This window comes from Cydia strobilella, chromosome 21, assembly GCF_947568885.1.
Source record: "Cydia strobilella chromosome 21, ilCydStro3.1, whole genome shotgun sequence".
NCBI lineage: Eukaryota > Metazoa > Arthropoda > Insecta > Lepidoptera > Tortricidae > Cydia > Cydia strobilella.
The window spans coordinates 392,392-411,334 of NC_086061.1; the positions used below are offsets into that span (position 1 = coordinate 392,392).

At 36.5% G+C, this 18,943-nt stretch overlaps 1 protein-coding gene across 1 annotated transcript in view; it reads right to left on the reverse strand.

Annotated features, from left to right (window-relative positions):
* LOC134751059 (facilitated trehalose transporter Tret1-like) overlaps positions 1–17,082 on the reverse strand; it is a 42,541-nt gene extending 25,459 nt beyond the window's left edge. Inside the window, exons 1-3 of the mRNA XM_063686400.1 lie at positions 16,923–17,082; positions 2,585–2,814; positions 1,966–2,136 (exon numbers count right to left, since the gene is read on the reverse strand). Coding sequence (XP_063542470.1) covers positions 1,966–2,136; positions 2,585–2,814; positions 16,923–17,007 — 486 coding nt within the window. The 5' untranslated portion in view covers positions 17,008–17,082. The remainder of the gene's footprint in view (positions 1–1,965; positions 2,137–2,584; positions 2,815–16,922) is intronic.
* Between the last annotated feature and the right edge of the window lie 1,861 nt (positions 17,083–18,943).

Here is an 18,943-nt window from a genome sequence, read left to right on the forward strand (position 1 = left end):
CCGAAGAAGTATGTAAGAAACTATACCGATTTTCATATGCTCTATACAGATTAGCGAAAACTACCGACCGCAGTGCCTACTAACCGTCTATCATGGATTTGTTTCATCAACTCTACGTTATGGGTTAGTTTTCTGGGGAAACTTATCGACACTCTGTTTAGGGCACAAAAACGATGCGTAAGGGCTATCTGTGGACTAAACCCTCAGGAAAGTAGCATGCCTCTTTTCGAGTCGCTAAAGTTACTGACATTTCCATGTCTGTATATTTTCGAGTGCTGCGTTTTTGTCAAAGGTAATTTAAACTTTTTTCCATTCAAAGAGCAAAAGCGAGCCTTGCAGCCTTCGCCCAAGAAATCATGGCAAACGGCACCAATACAAAAATTTAACCTTATTATTTAATTTTTTACTAGTTAAGTGTCATAGTCATATCATTTATTGCATACATGTGTTTACATTAGGTCTTATTTATATCTTAGGTTACAAGATGCACCCGTGTTATTATAGTGTAACTGATTATTTTAATGATATTGACATATGCCAAATGTATTGAATTGTAATTGTAATTTTCAACACACTTGCTCAAAACGACGTTTTTATTCCACCGATTTTTGGCTCATAATCCTAGATATTAAACACGCGTGCTTTCAGTGTAATATTCCACTCGTGCTTTTTCATTATATTATCCGACTGAGTTAAGAAGCTAACTGATTGCTAATAATATGCATGGAAAGGGAGCCTTCTTTAATTGGTCGGACTGGCGGGCAGCGTATTTACAAAGGCTATACTGATATGGTTCAGATGCAAACGGTTCCACTCTGGCCCAATTCGTAACTGGCTACATACAAGGAATTTTAGATTCCCATTTTGTAGCCAGTTACAAAACTTATTTACCAAACGGTAACACGCTGGCCCAATACGTAACCGGCTTCAAATTAACTGGGAATCTTGATTCCCATTCTGTAGCTGATTACGAAATTTTGGTTACTCGTACCTATCAACTGAAATAATTCTAAAAGTAAAAATAAAATCTTAGGCATTGTTAAGTAATTTGCATGAACGGTAATTTATTTAATACAATCGGAGTCGTTACTAAAATATTATTCAAATTTTAGATCGCAACAGACTAGCATTTGTAGTAACAATATCCGTATGAATTTAGTTAATAAAGTCTATACGATTTCAGTTAATTTCTATACTATAATAGATTAGGGTTTTGTTAAGTTTTGTCCAAACAAAAGCTAATCTAGTTCAGTTCGCATCTGAACCATATCAGTATAGCCTTTGTAAATACGTGACCGGGACAACAACAACTTTGCCCCCGAGTGTAAAACAAATAACTATTAACCCCCGACCGCAAAAAGAGGGGTGTTATACGTTTGACGCCAATATCTGTGTGTCTTTCTTTGGCATCGTCACTAGCTCTCAATCGGATGGACCGATTTTGATGCGGTTTTTATGTGACAGCGAGATTTCTTGTAGTGGTTCTTAGCTGTGATTGATAAAAATCGATCAAGAAATTTCAAAAGTATAAGATGTTTTAGCATTTTTTGCGTGGGGGATTTTTAATTTTTATTTAATAGTTATTAGGTAGGTGGGGTAGAAAGAAAGTGACTGAGATCTTGCAAAACTTGACAGTTCGCCCGCCTTCGCTATTCATTCACCCCCTGATTAGGCAACATCCGTCCAACTTAAAAATAAATTTTTTTAAATTTAAATTTTTAAATTTAAAATTTTTTAAATTTTTTTTTTTTAATTTTTAAATTTTTTCACTTGAAAATAAAGCGCGGGTTTGCTTTGCTGCACATCATTTTACATCAGATAATCCAATGACCATATGTATATTGTTTTATGCGGTAAGCGCATTGTCATTTTTCCTACATTCCGTTGATTGCATGCGTTCAACGCTGCGTTTATCACATAAAACAACCGCGCGCTTAAGACTATTAAGTGATACCTCTATCTGACCTGTGAGAATATAACGAAGGTGCCGGTCATGCCGCGGATGCTGTCCTCGCTGATTTCCTTGACGTAGAGCGGGCACACGACGAAGCCGCCGCCCGAGCCGAAGCCGATGAGCGCGCGCGCCGCCACCAGCGCGCCCGGCTGCGCGCACGCAAGCTTCACGGCCCAGCCCAGCTGCGTCGCAAAAACAAAAGCTTAGGTCGGGTTGCACCAAACCGTCTGTCACCGTTTTAACGTTCGCTAAATTTTATTGTACGGGAAGTTTCATAGTTTTCTGCTGCTTGACGTTGATCAGTCTGTTAATTGTGATTGGTGCAACTGACCCTTAGAATTCATATCAGACGCCAACGTCTGATATGAATTCCAAAGACTATTTACGCTAAGTCAGCATGTCTATGCCAAGTGCTACCCCAAGTGACCGCAACGTCCGCAACATTGTCTCTGGACTCTGGCAAGTCCGTACAAACTTAGCGTAGACAGATTCTACTAAATCTTTCTAAAATTGTATCATTGGCACAGCCATAATTCATACAAAGCGATGAAATTTATAAATAATACTAATCTGGCAAATTTGGAGAAAGCGATTAAGTTTGACTATCCGACAAAGATCGTCAATACTCACAGCAATCGGCACTGAAGAACACAGCAACGCGTTCTTCCGTCCAAACTTATCGACTGCCACTCCAAACACGAAAACTGCAATTGGCGCGAAAATGAACATGATGCTCGCCATCCACGACACATGATCGTCAGTGAGCGGCTCGCCTGCGGGTGAGTCGGGCCCGGTCAGCAGCGCGCGGTGCGGCGAGATCCAGCCCATGGCTGTGCCGTACGCGAGGATCGGCATGCACACTGGAACAACAATACTAACATTAAGCTACTTACTTTTACACGTGCGGTCTGGGTAAGTTTTACACAAAGGGCCTACAACACGTTGCGAGTCCAATACAATAATGTCCTTGGGATGCTGTTAAGGGTGCCGAGGCACTGTAGTGCGTCAGGCATGTTCGCCGAGGCGCGAACGGACGACTTCTATGCCATTAGACGGAAGAGAGTGGCCTCATTACTCCGACATGTGCGCGGCAGCACTAACAGCATGCTAAGGGCGTTAGCCGAGCGTCTCGACTTGACTGCCCGCTCATTAGGTACTGGACAAAAGTAGTCATTGGTAGGTCTAAGTAGATATAGGTTACTAACATAGTATTAAGGCTAAAATGTTACTAAAAAATTATGGATCACTTTTGATCTGAAATAAAGAATTTTTATTTATTTACGGTTTAGCTCAAGGGTTTTAGACCACTCGCGCGACATTTTCGGAGAGCCTAGGTCTCCATTTTCAAGCACTAACAGTTTATTTTTCACTTTTTACTTTCAATCTTAACTTTATTTCATTAAAAAGTTAGTAAGTATCACTTGTTACTTATAATAATTTCGGGTTAGTTATTTCAATTGGAATGAAAGTACAAAAATCTACCCTAAAATTTCTGAACTTTCTTCTTTCAACTAACGTTATGTTGTTGGAGTTTGGCAAAAATAAGAAAAAATACAGTAGTTAATTTTTCCTATAATTCGATTTTCTAGTTCACTGAATAGTTAGCTGCTGGAAGTAAATTCCAAAAAAAGTCCAGTCACGAAAATGTAAGAAAAATTCCTTCATAAATTGGTAGAAACCATAAAAAATATGTTTAAATTATATATATACACAGTAGAAAAAGTGTTAAATTTGACTGACTGAAGGGAGCGCTTAGGGTCAAATACTAGGGCTGAAGATGTTTTTTAGTAAGATAGTTTCAGATAAAAATAATTTGTAAACTGGAACATAACGAGAATTAGAGAAGTCGACTAATAAGGCATTGAGATAAAAATGCGAACTACGAGTTATTTTAATAACAAAACTTCCGTGATTATTGAATGGTTCTGTGTCTACTCTTTTCGCAGATAAGTTCCAGGCAAAATGGATCAATTTTATGTACAGTCGCCATCAGATATATCGGAGCGCCCGAGGTGCTCACAAATATCAGAACACGCCTCTATTGTCAAGGCGTTAGAGTGCGTGTTCAGATATTTTGATCATCTCGGGCGCTTTGATATATCTGATGGCGACTGTACAATCATACTTTCAAATTAGGTACTAAGTCCAACTTGCACCATCCCACTAACCCGGGGTTAACCAGTTAAACCGTTAACCCAGTGTCAAATTGTACTGGTAGCCATGGTAACTCCAGGTTAAACCGGTTAACCCCGGGTTAGTGGGATAGTGCCATCTTCTGAGATGATCTGAGGATGGTGCAAGTGGCTTTAAGCAAATGAACTATTTTTATAAAGAACTAGCAACCCGTCCCGTCTTCACGGGTGAAATGCTGATGTATTATACATATAAACCTTCCTATTGAATAACTCTATCTATTAAAAAAACCGCATCAAAATCCGTTGCGTAGTTTTAAAGATCTGAGCATACATAGGGACAGACAAACAGCTGGAAGCGACTTTGTTTTATACTATGTAGTGATACGCAAGCTTCAGTAGGCAGTAGTAGGGGAGACCGAGGTGAGTTGTTACAGAGGAGAGTTGTGACATTGTCGATTTTTTGGAACCTATCAACTGTTAGCTCGCAACAGTGCGCGTTTGTCAACTAGTAACTTAAACTAGCTCGTTATTAGTTAAAATATTTCAAATAATCGACGATGTCACAACTCTCCTCGGTCTCCCCTACCTAAAAAATACCTACTACATGGAAAACAAATCATATTTCTTGAAATTATTTTCACTTGTAATATTTTAAGTAGAAACACTACTATACTTCTAATACCGGCTGTACACACTCGTGGAGCGACCCTGAGAGAGGCCGTAAACGAGTGTGTTTATACTGCTCCCTTTTTAGGGTTTCGTACCCAAAGGGTAAAAACGGGACCCTATTACTAAGACTCTGCTGTCCGTCTGTCTGTCCGTTTGTCACCAGGCTGTATCTCATGAACTTTGACAGCTAGACAGTTGAAATTTTTACAGATGATCTATTTCTGTTGCCGCTATAACAACAAATACTAAAAACAGAATAAAATAAATACTTAAGTGGGGCTCCCATACAACAAACCTGATTCTTTTTGCATTTTTTTGCGTAATGGTACGGAACCCTTTGTGCGCGAGTCCGACTCTCACTTGGCCGGTTTTTATAGCAAGTCAGTAGTTTTATGATATCGTGCAGGTCGTCGTTATGTGTGTTGAGGCCCTGTTCTACATAGATATGTGGCATTTAGAATCTAGTAAAGTTAATATTAGATTGTTAACCAAGGGATAAAAGGCACCCATTTCTGTCGAGGTAGTTTGGCGCTAGTTAAACAATACTTTTCATTTCGAATACAAAGGAAAGTACACCACATGTGCAGTTAAAAAAACCGGCCAAGTGCGGTAAAAACTCTTAAATCCATTTAAAACCATAATTTGAATTGATTATTGTAAAAAAAGAGAAAAAGTACTTAGAAAGTGTGCTCTAGAGCAGAAACGTATCAATTTCTGCACACTTTTTAGAACAACAACGACCCACTTTCAGAACATGAGAAATGAAAAATTATTATCTGTCATATGATGGCAAATGAAGTATGTCTTGAATTAAATTTAGTTTGTGATCATTTAGGTACTTATACTACTAGGCTACTAAAAGTTATGTGAACCTTCATTGAGATAAGGGAGAAAAGAACTAGTGGCTAACTGATGAACATCTGACCCTACTATAAAAAACCATATAATTTTGCTGGGTGAAGACTAAAACTTGATGTAATTCCTAAGACACAAATACTTATAGTAATAAGTTTAAACTGGATGTGCCTTCCGTGCTGGTTCACGAAATCACGAACAACCGTATTTCGATTTAATATATCAAATAAAATTTAAATATAATACATTAGTATATGGTTATAACACTTATAACACATATCTTATTTCTGACAAATTTTATAGGGGTTGGGCTAAGTTTGAAAATTGTCGAGTAGATGACGACAATACCACCACCAGTGACAAATTAGCTCATAGCACACGACTGCGCACTTCAAGTGAAGATGGAGCGAAATGGCAGTTGGAGCATGTTGTCAGCACTAAAAATATTACACCTCATTCAAAATCCCGGACTACTTTTTGTCTTACCCCTATTTTCAACTAACCCTAGTACACCTAATCAAAATTAAGTGGACTCGGAAAGCGTTACATTTATTACGAAATAATTACTCAGGTAAATAGTCTGGTGAGGTAGCTCGCAAGTAGCACCATCGATTGTCGATTGTTGACAATTACGTACAGATATCCTCACAGATGTTAGTCTTTGCCACTTTGCAATAGGATCTAATTTCCTCTGGCTCTTGCTAATTGTTTCTTCACCACACGACACCCGCTGCTCCTCATTATCCAACACAATGGTGCCGCTGAGAAACATGAGATAATGGAAAATCTATACACAATTCATGTGTTTCTGGCCTACTGATTAACGTTGGCAGGTGATGTGACGCTATATCTATAGAACGTACGTACACCACATATAGGCCAGTACGTAAGAGATCGCAGGTAGCTACGACGTACATAAAGCGAGGTTTAGACTAGCAAGAACTTGCATGCAATTTTCATTACATTGAGGTATCTGATGATACGTTTTGAATGCAGTTTACCTTAGTAGTCAGCGATGTAACGTAAATTGCATGCAGGTTCTTGCTAGTCTAAACCTCGCTTAAGCCAGGAGTAGTTATTTCCTAGAGTAATCTGCAAAAGACAATCTGTCTGAATCTTGAAGTAGGATTTTGTGTTATATATTTATGTAAATATGTTATGTTGGTAGATTATACCGTGCGTTATAATTGTTTCAGCCGTGGAAGTGACATTCGATTTACTTGTTTAAGTATATGTTTTTGAAACGCAAGAAGAGGAGGAGGTATTAAGTTTGAAATGTATGACATACACTGTACGTGTACATAATTATATCTGTGGCTGTTGGGGTCATCGAAATTCCTAAACGGATGAACCGATTTCGGTAAAGGATTTTGGTATACCCAGATACGCTAGTTCTTAAATAATACGTTTAAACTGGTTATATAGTGATCTCATAATTGTTCTGGATGTTCTCTTCCAAATTTTGAAATTAGAGTTACCTACACATGCCTACACTGTCAACTCATAGAATAGACGAAATGAAAACAAACACATTCAAATTCGTACCTTCTAGAACTGATGATAGATTGTGTCACATTCATGAACTTCATCTAATAATACGTGCATCGTCAAACTAGGAATACATGGAGTGGGTTTACAATTAACCACAATCATCAAACATAACTTGGGCAGAACTTTCAACAAACTCTGAAATTGATAATAATTAGTGTAAACTTTACTTCTTCTCATTTGCATGTCGATAAAAGTACTTCCCGAGACCTTTCCAATGAACCTAAACTCTATGGGCTTGTGTTTTTCCATCGATCCGATTCCGACTGCATCATCAGATCAGCTTCATATAAGCATATTATTGCAGTGTTATCCGAATAAAAGGAGTACCTACTCCAAATTTCAGCCGAATCAGATACAATAAAGTGGTTCATACCACACACACACACCTTATAAAACAAAGTCCCCTTCTGCGTCTGTCTGCATGTATGTTCGCAATAAACTCAAAAACTACTAAACGGATTTACATGCGGTTTCCACCTATCAATAGAGTGATTCTTGGGGAAAGTCTAGGTGTGTAATTTGTTAAGGTTTAACTGTGCAAAATCGAGGAGGATCGTTAGTTTTATTTATTAAGATTTTAAACAAACATATAATATACCTATACAAACATATACGCGGTGAAGCTAATTAAAAGTGTGTCATAAACAGTGATTGCAAGTTACAAGCAGTTCATAAAATGCAACTAAGTAGACTATTTAGGTTATTGACATCAGTAGGTATACAAGACATTGTTATTGAAACTAGATTGATTCGTAGCTCACCGGTACGTTAGTGCGAGCAACACACCGTGCCAAAATATTCACACGTGTCTTATATCCGTATGCTGTGACCATTGTCTTTATGATGTAGAATTTCAAGAATTATGACATTGAATTATGAAACATTGTATGGATTTAATGATATAATCATCCAAATCATGTCAGAATATTATGGTTTTCAGAGACGAAACAAAGATCCTCAACTCAATTGGCACCGAATATTATGATAATTGAATTTGCGAAACGAAACGATGTATGCTTAATTAATGGTCAAGGCACTTATTAAATCATTAAGGATTTTCACACATTATTCATTATTTCCCGTTAAAGTAATTACGATCATCACATTCAAGCGAGAATGATAATAATATGATTTGTAGGCCATTTATAATTATATTTAGAGGTATGAAACTTTGCATGTTGATTTAAATGACAATCGTACTTAGACAAACGCCAAACGAAATGAATGGAATTTAATGGAATGGGAATATCTGAAATGGAATTTTCACCCGATTGGCTCTAGATATAGATACAGACCATAATAGAATCTTGAAATTCCAATGTCAGATCTCTTAGGTGACATCTGTCTCGGCCCGATTGGTAAGAATCGTGTATTAAGTGGGTACACGCGTGTTTTTAGGATTCCGTTGTCAACTAGGAACCCTTATTGTTTCGCCATGTCCGTGTGTCTGTCTGTCCGAGGCTTTGCTTCGTGATCGTTAGTGCTAGAAAGCTATAATTTGGCATGGTTATATAAATCAACAAATAAAATGAAAAACAAGTCGTACAATAAAAAAAAAATAGGGTACCTCGTACCACGTAAAGTGGTTGTATTTTTTTTTTGCTTTAACCTTACAGTGTGGGATATCGTTGGATAGGTCTTTCAAAAATAATAGGGGTCTTCAACAAACAGTTTTTGACAAAATTAATACATTCGGAAATCAATCACATTATTTGTAATAAAACATACTTAAATGCATGCAAATACAATTATGTGTACCATACACAATAAAATCAACAAAAAATATAATAAAACAATCACAACAATAATAATGCATTACAGATTACAGCTTATAATGTCAGTCAGAATTACACGTAGGTACAGTATAGATGAAGTACATATTACTATTAAAAATAATACACTAATTTAAAGCATTTGCAAAATATTCTTTAATAAAATAATAAGGTGTATTTATAAAGGAGCCTAAACTTAATTTCAAATGTCTGTGTGTTTTGATGTTATTGTCCAATGTTGTGTAAACTGTTATCGAAATGATGGAAATTACATTTAGTCGTCATAAATTCATTCTTAGCTCTCAAGTTTGTGGAGGTATTTTCTCGACTTATTTGGACTTTTCTTTACTTATTTTATGTGTTACATGAAAGTAGATTGTTTAACTCGGGTGAAAGGCACCAAACATCATTTCATCCCCTTGTTAACAATTAGTATACAGATAGCTCCAGCTTAGCCTATTCTGACGGAAGGGTAACTACGGAACCCTACACTGAGCATAGCCCGACATGCTTTGGGCCGGTTTTTTAACCGACTTCAAGATTTCAAAAGGAGGAGGTTATCAATTCGGTTGTATGTTTTTTTTTTTTTTTAATGTTTGTTACTCCATAACTCCGTCATTTCTGGACCGATTTTGAAAATTCTTTTTTTGATTGTAAGTATATACATACAGATTGGTCCCGTTTTGGTCAAAACGCAGTTCTGATGATGGGATCCATGAGGAATCGAGGGAACTCCTCAAATGTTAAAGGTATACATATAGTGATTTTAGTATTTTCATCAACAAATCAAGCATTTACATATAAAAAAGTGACATTTGATGAAGTGGAACTGCTGATGATGATCAGAACGGAACTCTTCAATGACGCATAGTTCACGTTTGGCGATTTGTCCTCTTCGTTATGATTGGTAAGCAAGTTAGGTTTTCAAGACACATTTTTGTCAAGCTCGAGTTCTGATGATGGGATCCATGAGGAATCGAGGGAACTCCTCAAATGTGAAAGGCATACATATAGTGATTTTTGTATTTTCATCAACAAATCCAGCATTTCCATTTAAAAAAGTGACATTTGATGAAGTGCAGCTGCTGATGATGATCAGAAATATCAGAATGGAACTCTTTAACGACGCATAGTTCACGTTTGGCGATTTGTCCTCTTCGTTATGATTGGTAAGCAAGTTAGGTTTTCAAGACACATTTTTGTCAAGCTCGAGTTCTGATGATGGGATCCATGAAGAATCGAGGGAACTCCTCGAATGAGAAAGGCATACATATAGTGATTTTTGTATTTTCATCAACAAATCCAGCTTTTACATAAAAAAGTGACATTTGATGAAGTGGAACTGCTGATGATGATCAGAATGGAACTCTTCAACGACACATAGTTCACGTTTGGCGATTTATTCTCTTCGTTATGGACCCAACCCCAAACTTGGACCTTGACTTTTTTTTGAACTGCGATCCTCACAGAACCGAACTGCTATCAGAAAAGTGGGTTAGGTTAGGTTGGAACTGTGACCCTTACAGAAACGAAATGCTATCAGAACATTGGGTTTGGTTAGGTTAGAACTATGACCCTTATAGAAACGAAATGCTACTAGAAACGTGGGTGGTTTTACCTCATTTTAGTTAGGCAAAAGATGCTGTCTTTTTCATTTCATTGTCTGGAGTGCACCATCAACAATAAGTAACCTTTCAACGGCATCCCCCATTGAAGTCGGTTTTTTTTTCTTAAAAATTATTGACTATTTTGGGTAACAAGAATTTTATGCTCGAAAATAGTTATATAATAAGCAAATAATCGTTAGGAAACGTATTTATCAGCAAATACTGTAAACAGCTACCGAATTTTATTGCTTTTTAACCGACTTCAAGATTTCAAAGGAGGAGGTTCTCAATTCGGTTGTTTTTTTTTTTTTTTTTTTTTTTTTTAATGTTTGTTACTCCATAACTCCGTCATTTCTGGACCGATTTTGAAAATTCTTTTTTTGATTGTAAGTATATACATACAGATTGGTCCCGTTTTTGTCAAAAAGCAGTTCTGATGATGGGATCCAGGAGGAATCGAGGGAACTCCTCAAATGTTAAAGGCAAACATATAGTGATTTTAGTATTTTCATCAACAAATCAAGCACTTACATTTAAAAAAGTGACATTTGATGAAGTGGAACTGCTGATGATGATCAGAACGGAACTCTTCAATGACGCATAGTTCACGTTTGGCGATTTGTCCTCTTCGTTATGTTCGTTAAGCAAGTTAGGTTTTCAAGAAACATTTTTGTCAAGCTCGAGTTCTGATGATGGGATCCATGAGGAATCGAGGGAACTCCTCAAATGTGAAAGGCATACATATAGCGATTTTTGTATTTTTATCAACAAATCCAGCATTTCCATTTTAAAAAGTGACATTTGATGAAGTGGAACTGCTGATGATGATCAGAATGGAACTCTTTAATGACGCATAGTTTACGTTTGGTGATTTGTCCACTTCTTTATGTTTGTTAAGCAACTTAAGTTTTTAAGACATATTTTTGTCAAGCTCGAGTTCTGATGATGAGACCCACGAGGAACCGAGGGAACTCCTCAAATGTGAAAGGCATACATATAGTGATTTTTGTATTTTCATCAACAAATCCAGCATTTACATTTAAAAAAGTGACATTTGATGAAGTGGAACTGCTGATGATTATCAGAATGGAACTCTTCATAGTTCACGTTTGGCGATTTGTTCTCTTCCTTATGGACCCAAACCCAAACTTGGACCCGGACTCGGACCCGGACCCGGGTCTGGACATGGACCCCAACTCGGACCCGGACCCGGACCGAACTCTGACCCAAACCTGGACCCGGACAGCCGGACACGGACCCGGACTCGGATGCGGACCCAGACCCGGACCCGGAAATGCTACTAGAAAAGTGGGTAGCTTTTGAACTGCGATTCTCACAGAACAGAACTGCTATCAGAAAAGTAGGTTAGGTTAGGTTAGAGCTGTGACCCTTACAGAAACGAAATGCTACCAGAAAAGTAGGTTAGGTTAGGTTAGAACTGCGACCCTTACAAAAACGAAATGCTACTAGAAAAGTGGGTCGGTTTACCTCCTTTTCTACATAATTAGGCAAAAGATGCTGTCTTTTTCATTTCATTGTCTGGAATCTAAGAATGCTTTCAGCGGCATCCCCCATTGAAGTCGGTTTTTTTTTCTTAAAAATTATTTATGAGCACTATGTATAGGTAGGTCGCTTACCTACCTACATAATATATAGGTAGGTATATATTTATGTTTGAAGGTACACGTTAGGTATGTAAGCAAAGACATTTCATAAACTAAAATTATGAATGTGAAATTCACTCTATTTTTTTTTAAGACACTTAACTTTTTAACCGAAATGAATTGATATAACAAACTTAACACATTCACTGCCAGCAACGCATATATGCGTTCACCGTCATACGATATCACGCCCCAAAATCAAACAGACCAAATTTCACGCCGATAGAGCGATTTAGTTAAATGCGATTTTGCTCACTGTTTTTAAGTATAAAGAAAATGGTGACAGCAATTCAAGATTTGGATAGGTATATCCACTAAAAACTTCTTTTAATTTTAGCCAAAAAATTGTGTACCGACAAGACCTTTGTTGCTATAAAATACATCTATAAGTTTATATAATAAACGATATGAATATTAATTTGTTACAATTATTTGTATAAATGTAAAACATTTATAAAACAATCCAAATAACCTGCATTTTTAATCATTTAGTCATTTATTTATTGCAACCATAGTGTAGAGATCTTAATAACTATTAGGTACATTCAGTCATAATTATGGGCCCTGGCAGGGCATTGCAATGTCATACATATTTTAATTTACAATAAGCCCAATCGCTTACTATTTTTTTCTATAAACACATATCTAATAGTCCTAATTTTATACATTCTATCACATTTATTACCTACTAGCTGTGCCCGCGGCTTCGCCTGCGTGGAATTCGGTCTGTGTCAGAAAGCGGCTAATTCACCCCTAATTTATCTCCCTGTCCCCTGGAGACAGAACTTAAAGTAAAGTTGACAGATGGATACGCTAGAGGACTGTAGTCCAGATTAAATATTTTACAATTAGGTACCTACCACCAAAGATAGATATAACTCCGTAATAGATGGATACAGTTTAAGGAAAAAACGTGCCTCGAAAATCACGAAAATTTGATTCTCGATCAGACGTCGCTACTACCTTTTGCCTACTCTCGTATAGAGGGCGTTGACGGTTTCGTTTGTTATTATTTAACAATTTTAACGCATATCAGTGAAAGAACATGGGTCAAAATAATAAAAATAATTAATGCAAATAAAAAAGATCGTTTATCCATATTTAAATACATTTTATCGTATTTTAATAAATCTCCATTTTTAGTTTTAAAGTGTGTCGATAGATGGCAGTGAATTTACTGTGGTTACAAAATTTACTATGACAGTACCGCTCTATAACATTATATCCTCTTTGCTACCACTAAATAAAATTACACTCCAAAATGTTTTTTTTTTTGCCGTTATTCAAATTTTTGACGTGATTTAAACGGCATAGAGTAGTAGGTGTATATCGAACGATACAGTACCATTTTTGTATTTTTACGTCCTTACTGTACCTATGCAAATCGGGTACACTACATAATTCCGAAATTTTTTATTCCGGATTTTAGAATGTCGAATTTTATCAATCCGATTTTAAAATGCTCGACCCATCAAAATTCCGACAGTCATAATTACGAATGATGAAAATCACGAAGATTTATATTTCCGAAAACCCATAAAGCCGAATATTGTAAATTCCGAACTACATAATTCCGACTATAACAATTCCGATGGTGGCAAACACCGAATTTAACATTTACGATTTTCAAAATCACGAATTCGGAATTGCCCTTATTCCGAATTAACGTGATTCCTATTTTAAATATCCCAATTTTTAAATTTCCACTTTTCTGGCAACAGTTCGTTTTCTTGGGGGTCGCAGTTCTAACCTAACCTAACCCACTTTTCTGGCAACAGTTAGTTTTCTTGGGGGTCGCAGTTCTAACCTAACCTAACCCACACCCTTGCTAGAAAGCAACAGTTCGGGTTCGCAGGTTCGCAGTTCTGTCTAATTTATTTACGCCGAATTTTTATGCCAAAAATATTTTATGCCGAATTTAACTCCCCGTAAGTACCCGTAATAATTACTAAAACGTGAGTCTTCATTTGAATATCACAGATTTCATTTTTCCGATCTTGTAAAAAACCGAATTTCTGAATACCGAATTATTTTATTTCCGATCGGACAATGATTATTCGGAATTTAGGAATTCGGAAAAAAATTTTTTTCGGAAAAGTGTAAAATCGGAACTTTAAGCTTTCTGTCAAGTGACAATCGGATTTTAAGTTTTCGGAAATAGCACATTCGTGATTTTATTCCATCGTGTTTTTAAAAATCGTAATTTTGATATTTCGGACTTATAAATAATCGGGATTATGAAAGTCGTGGTTATAAAAATCGGAAAAACGTATTTCGGAATATTTGGGTGTTCCCATCAACGGTACGGAGTGAAATATGTCGAGCGTTTTCGACTTAAAACACGTGAGTGACCCGTTATTAATATATTTAATATGTTCCCATCAAAATCATGTTATCCAAATCGGTCCTCCAGTCAAATCAGTCTAAGCATGACGCCGGCGGCGGGCAGCGTCTGCCCCTTTTTTTTGTTTTTGGAGTGGGAAATGCATCTGCCCCTACGACTTGTTGATGGTCATAGCGAAGCAGACGCTCACGGGGACCTGTAGGCGCTTGAAGCGGAACGGGAAGTTGCTCGGAATGAGGGGGATACGCGAGATGAACACGGCTTCTCCGGCGCCACACTCCGTCAGGATCTGCGCCTACATATGTATTACGTACGATGTATTTGGGATCACAATCGAACTCGCGCTGGCTTGCCGTTTCAGCCGAAAGCGAAGCGACCTGCCTGGCTAGAGCGCCACTGAGTCTCTCACCGTGGTTTTTCTCAAACTCCTGAGACCGTGCCCCTTGTGGCCGCAATGCATTGCGAGACTTTCGCGAAAGATTCGTTTTTTTTCGGGAAGGCATGGTAACGCGTTTAAGTCCCAAATCGTTTGACATTTACTGTTTTTTTTTTAAGTACCCACCTTCGTGACCATTATTAAGAGGAAAGGGCACGGCCGCTTCTCCATGCAAACGCAGTCTCCATTTTTTTGGTTAAAAACTACCCTATGTTCTTCCACGGGACTCAAACTATCTCTATACCAAATTTTATCTAAATCGGTTTAGCGGTTTAAGCGTAAAGAGAAATTAAAAAAAGTTTTTTCATATTTTTTGTGTTTTCACTCGGGAATGGTGTCATTTTGATATCATAAATGAATTCGGCATACCCGATTTATACAAAAACGATACCTAACTTGGCCTAGTAGCTAAAATGATATATAGTTATTAAGATAAAGTTTTTAACCCCTTTTTCACCACATAGGGGATGAATTTTTAAAAACGCTGAAAGTAATTTTCTTGCTTTTTAATATAATAACGTTTTGCAAAGTTTTAAGTTAGTAGCTTAAAATAAAATTTGCACCCCAAGACAAACTTTCATCCCCTTTTCAACCCCCTGAGGGGTTACATTTCAAAAAACGTCAAAATTAGCTTTTTTGTAATCGTCTATCATACCTTTCTAAGAAGTTTCAAAGCATTTGTAATGAATTCAAACTTTCAACCCCCTTTTAACCCTGTTAGGGGACGAATTCTTGAAAACGCTAAAATCACTCTTCCTGTGTTATAATAATATGCCCATTATACAAAGTTTCAAGTAACGCACTCAAAAAAAAATTGATCTCCATACAAACTTTCAACCTCTATTTCACCTCCTTAGGGGATGAATTTTCAAAAACGCTGAAATTAGTTTTCTTGTATTTCAATAATATATCTTCTTACGAAATTTCAAATTGCTAGCTTAAAATAAATCTTGAACCCCATACAAACTTTCATCCTCTTTTTAACCCCCTTAGGGGTAAAATTTCTCAAATTTTTATAGCCTATAACCTGGCCGTGGATTTTTTCGACAGATTAGTAAAGTTTGCATCAAAATCCGTTCAGCCGTTTTCATTAGTTGCGCGGTCAAATAAACAGACAAACAGATAAACAGATAAACAGACAAACAGATAAACAGACAAAAATTCTAAAAACTGTTGGAATGTGTTCTGTTATCGATTCTAAGTATCCCCAGCCAATTTTTTTTCGAATATCTTCCATGTACAGACTTTCGACCCTCTTCCGCTTTATTATATGTATAGATGTATATTTCTACAACCATTGCACTTACATTGTGACAGTCACTATTTTTAAGTTTGTATGATATAAAAAAATAAAATAAAATAAAATATCTTTATTTCAGAACATTCAAGATTCCATACAATATTGTTAGTACCATCGTTATAGCTATGTGTTAGCATGTGTGCGTGTGTGTATGTGTATGTGTGTGTGTGTGTGTGTGTGTGTGTGTGTGTGTGTGTGTGTGTGTGTGTGTGTGTGTGTGTGTGTGTGTGTGTGTGTGTGTGTGTGTGTGTGTGTGTGTGTATGTGTGTCTGTGTTATGTGTGTGTGCGTGTGATATGTATCGTTGTTTATTTCAAAGTTCTGTTTATTTTCTTTGGTGTCTATTTGTAAATAAGTTTTGTCAGGTTTCTAATTAAATTTAATTTTAACCTTCACAACTTTTGTTATTTAATCTAGTCGTATGATGAAAACCAAAGCGGTCATAGGAACTGCAGTCAAATAATGCCACATTTATTATTTGCTATTAGGATTTGAGCTTGCTAGAACCGTTTTAAATTCTATTTAAAAAATACAGATTAGTTAGACTAGAAAATACACACGGCAACGAAAGCTTTCATAAAACATAATTTTTTTAACAAATTCTTGTATTTTTTTTTATCGAGTTTGTAAACTTACCAACTATGGACATCAAAACTTGATTATGTTTGCTTCCATTCTTCTCCATCACTTGTGAACCTAATTTGTACACTTTGTTCACCATTTTGTGGTATAAAATATATTATAATTAAAATCTAATAAATTAAACTTATAAAAATAAAATTAAGCGGCCATTTTAACTAGGTCTTAGAATTTTGTAAATTGAATGATAAAAAAAATATAATTTAGAATATCGCGAAAAATCAATGCATTAAAATAGATCGCGTGTATACCGGCCGCGCGCGCATTGAACTGAGTCTACTGCCAGTTTGCGCATGCGTAATATTTATGATCGCAGCGCGCGGGCGAAAGGTTAATTGATATATCTTTGGTCAGATAAATAAACAATGATTAGTTATTAGGAGAGCGGTGGTTGGTACAGTCAACATAATAAATATCTATATCTACTTATATTATACAGTAACTAAAACCTAATCTGCATAATTTTGGGAGCCTATTCGAGTCGAGAAAGTGAACGAAGAAGCCACAAGATTTGTTTGTATGTTTTTGCCCGACTTAATCCAGTAACTTTGTCGCCTTTTGTAAGGGGGTTCGTTTGCGTCAAATCAGGTAGTTCTGATTTTTTGTAGACTTGTTTATGATGTTGGCTCAATTAATTGAATGAATAATCCAAATTTGAAACCTCGAGCGCCGAACGCAACTTTGTCAAAAATCGAAACAAACCGCGATTTTTTTTTAGATTTGGGCGATTAAAAAGTTGACTAAATTTGCTACAATACGAGATTAGAGTTGTCTCTGTAGATCTAATAGTTTCCGAGTTAAATCTTTTCAAAATTTATAATTTTTGGAACTTGAATTCGTAGGCTAAGTGAGTGCATTGAGTATGCGGTGTTCTTCCTTTTAATTTCAAATTCTTGTAATTTCATTTCACTTGGCAACCAACTTTTCGCCAAAGTTTCATTTGGCAAACCAATCGTTAGCATAACCTTACTGGAAGAGATCCCTCATAGGGATAAGTTCGCCTTTGTACATCTTATTATTTGTACCATGTAATTTTTAATGTGTATATTTGTACAATAAAGAGTTTACTACTACTACTACTACTTACTTTGCAACCATTTCATTTCCCAACCCCATACTTGCGAAATGAAAATGACGTACTAAGGTTGGGTTAGGTTAGGTTGGATAATGTAAATTTGAGAAATGAAATTTCGCCCAACTAAAATATGGGATAAATAGTTTGGCACTGAAAGTTTGTCAAGTAAACCTGAGTATGCACTTTTCTCTCAGGCGATGCCGCTTGTTCCTACGGTCAAACAAAGCTTGCAATTTGGCCCGAGAGATCGTACCGTGCCTACCCCTCTGAAAATCGAAATTTTGTGTGACGTAATTAATGGACGACCCCTAAGGGCCCTAAGTAGGTATATAATACAATAATAATGTGACATCTTTACGTTAGTTAGGACACTGATCAGCCTTTTGTCAATTTATGTTATTCTGAATTTTCATTTCGAATTCTGTGCATGATTTACATATAACATTTAAAACTTTCGAGTTTTGAACACATACTAAATCACATTTACAATCGGGTCTATCGCGAATTTATTTTGTTACCTTTATTTACCGACGTTTGGACCACGACCTGTGAAACCTGTGTCGAAACGTCGGTTAATAAAATGTAAATGTGATTTAATATATGCATGATTTAGGCTACGTTATTTTATTGTATACATTTTTGCATGATACATTGTATCTTAAGAAAGCAAATATAGAACTGAAAGTGAAGCTGAATATATATGTTTTCGATATCAAACTGATAGGATTCCTATATCATTCTAATATCGGTTAGATATCAGTGCACCTTTGAATTAGCCTGTTAGTCGTTGATTGGGTTTCAGTAAAGGTTAGATAGGGCCCGCTAGTAGCGCTGTTACAATTTTGTCGGGGGTTTTAAATTCACAGTTATGTATTTACGGATGTTTCTTTGGCCCACTGATTTGGCAAATAAACACTGACGGAACTTGACATATGAAAGAAGA